Here is a 2,657-nt window from a genome sequence, read left to right as displayed (position 1 = left end):
GGGTTGATTGAAAACCTCTCCTCCTTCCCTCTCCATCGGAAAAAATTTCATGATACCCCCATGCGGTAGTCAATTCTTTCGCTTTTAAAAAAAAGTTATTGGCTACCACGCTAACTTCCGCTGCACGACAAGTGTTGCTGTGTCCTATGTGTGGGAGCCAATAGTTAATAATCTCCCCGATAATTTTGTCCACTTTGTTACCAGTGCCAACTGATTATCGGACCGAAAATTTCTAAGTCTTTGATATTAAAAAAAAAATTTTATAAATTCATTAACTACTTGCGACGCGTACAATAAGATTATTTGACAAATAAACTACAAATAAAAAAATACGTCATTAATCCTCAAAATTCCCTACTAAATAACTAAATTTTCTAGAGAATTCAATGATTGTTTCTCATATTTTGTTTTCAACAGTAGTTTTTAAATTATCAATCATTCAAATCAAATAATCAGAATGAAAACATACCTAAGGAAATACTTCAAAATATAGAGAAGATACTTCAAAAATAACTTGACTTATATTTTACAAAACAATAACGAGTTATTATTCATAGCTACGCCAACTCAAAAATCAAGGTAACAGGAACAAATTTGTGTTACATAATCTCTAACTTCGCGTAATTTAAATAGGAAACTATTGCCGGTGATCCATACTTTCGGATATCGCATATTTAGCGCCAAGTATAAGACTGCTTAGCCTTGACTTTATCTAACAGAGAGGAGAATGTCCTCGACAAAATTGGATCCGGACAGTCATACATACTGATGATGTACATACATTGAAATATCGCGAAATCCAATTATTCAATACTAGTATTATCAATTAAGTACCAATGAGTGCGCCAAAATTGGCGACGACACTCCTGGTTTGCACATAAATTATTTCGACTAAAATCGCGTCCACAGCTTTGATTAGCCAACTTCTAAAATTATATTTTTATCTTTCTCAATGTTAGAAACAAAAGAAAGAAAATTTAATTCTAAATAGTTAGCGCTGATTTATATATGTAATGTTCTCTTTAAATTAGTATAATTTTTAAGTCATATGCATGTGTGACATATCGCTTATTTTCTATTTATTAAAATGTTTAATCTTCCGAAAAAATCTACCAATAAAATATAGTATTTTTTAACTTGAAATGAAAATAGTGTTGGCGCTATTATTAATTACCTTTAGTATTCCTATAAAAACTCTACCAACAAAGAGAACATTGCATAAACCAAGCTCAATCAATGCAGTCGACCCTAAATGACAAGCAAGCTGCTTTCGCTTGCCAAACGAAGCCATTGGTAACTCCAAATTAATCTCGCGTGACGTTCAAACATTGAAGCGCGTTTCTGAACCGTCGGCGAGCATTAAGGTAACCGTGCGATTGTTGATCCAAATCAGCCGTGCCAAGCGCATAGGATTCAATCGGGCCACGTCGTTGATGGGCGCAGTACTATAGGACTTGACGCAGCGAGTCTGCGAATTGCCCAGGCCGAACATACCGCTACTGGTTTGCTGGAAATCATAAAATAATCGATCAAGCAGCGTTTTCAAGATAAACCAGCAAAACACATCTTATTAAAATCTCTTGTATTCACACTTACCTGCCAGAAACATAGTTTATTCTCAGAACAAGAATAACTAACGAGAAATTTCCCTTCTGGTGAAAATGCTAATGCAGTGACTGGTGCCGAGTGAGCTGAGACAGTTTGACATTTGACATTACCTCGCAATTCGTATAATGCTAGTTGACCTCCGCGACCACCAACCGCTATCCTGCGTGTTGCTGGACAATGACTGACCTGTTAATGTGAAAAATTTATAAAAATAAAACGGTTTATATGACGTAAAATATAGATCCAAATATTCAAAATAATAAAAGGTGTATATTGACAAATTTTTAATAAATGATAAATCCTTACTCATGAAATTACAACTTATAAAATTGAATCATAACAAATAGCAACAATTTCATAAAAAAATCTTAATTGTGAGAGGGAAGGGAAGACTTACCTGATTAAATCTACACACTGCTGGAAATACTTCGTTCAAAGGCTTCATTTTGAGATGACCTGGATCAAGGCAATGTAAAATAATGTCCATTACCTGTAAACATAATTAATTAAATATAAATTAATAAATATAGATATATTATTGTTGTTATAAATATATATAACGCGTCATATAGGCTAAATTTTATTTTTCTTAATAATTAAGTTTGTTTTTAAAACAAAATTAATACCTCTACAAGAAGATCGCTCATCTCACTCTGCATCTTGTCAATTAGTTGTTCGACAATTCTGAGAATCTCTGGCTTTGCCCTGGTCAAGACACTTGCACCCAGATTAACGTTTAAGGTCTGGGCATTCTGTTGGAGAGTGTTAAATCTGGCTACTTCGCGAGCCATTGTAGTAATAAAAGCGGCTGGTCTAGCGGTAGCAATTAGTGTTAAAGCATGACGTGCTGTACGACAAGTATCGGCTTGCGGCGTGAGAGGAAGGCCGTAAGTTAGACTCGGTACCAACTTATCCGCATCACAGCACATTTCCAATAGGCCTAACAGAACCTACAAACAAGGTTAACAATTCCATTCCATCATTAAAAACAATAGATAATCAAGAGACATAGTAGTATCTCAGCGCTAAGAGCATGTTTGTTTTAAGTT

At 34.7% G+C, this 2,657-nt stretch overlaps 1 protein-coding gene across 10 annotated transcripts in view; it reads right to left on the bottom strand.

Annotated features, from left to right (window-relative positions):
- Positions 1–1,130: 1,130 nt before the first annotated feature.
- The window catches only part of LOC108755078 (WD repeat-containing protein 7), a 15,187-nt gene continuing 13,660 nt past the window's right edge, over positions 1,131–2,657 (bottom strand). For all 10 annotated transcript variants that reach the window (XM_018497850.1, XM_018497851.1, XM_018497854.1 and 7 more), the window contains 4 exons: positions 2,235–2,558; positions 2,006–2,098; positions 1,597–1,794; positions 1,131–1,507 (listed from right to left, as the gene is read on the bottom strand). In XM_018497850.1, coding sequence (XP_018353352.1) covers positions 1,322–1,507; positions 1,597–1,794; positions 2,006–2,098; positions 2,235–2,558 — 801 coding nt within the window. In that variant the 3' untranslated portion in view covers positions 1,131–1,321. The remainder of the gene's footprint in view (positions 1,508–1,596; positions 1,795–2,005; positions 2,099–2,234; positions 2,559–2,657) is intronic.

This window comes from Trachymyrmex septentrionalis, unplaced genomic scaffold (assembly GCF_001594115.1).
Source record: "Trachymyrmex septentrionalis isolate Tsep2-gDNA-1 unplaced genomic scaffold, Tsep1.0 scaffold83, whole genome shotgun sequence".
In the NCBI taxonomy this organism is placed as follows: Eukaryota; Metazoa; Arthropoda; class Insecta; order Hymenoptera; family Formicidae; genus Trachymyrmex; species Trachymyrmex septentrionalis.
This window is presented reverse-complemented; position numbering and strand designations above follow the sequence as displayed.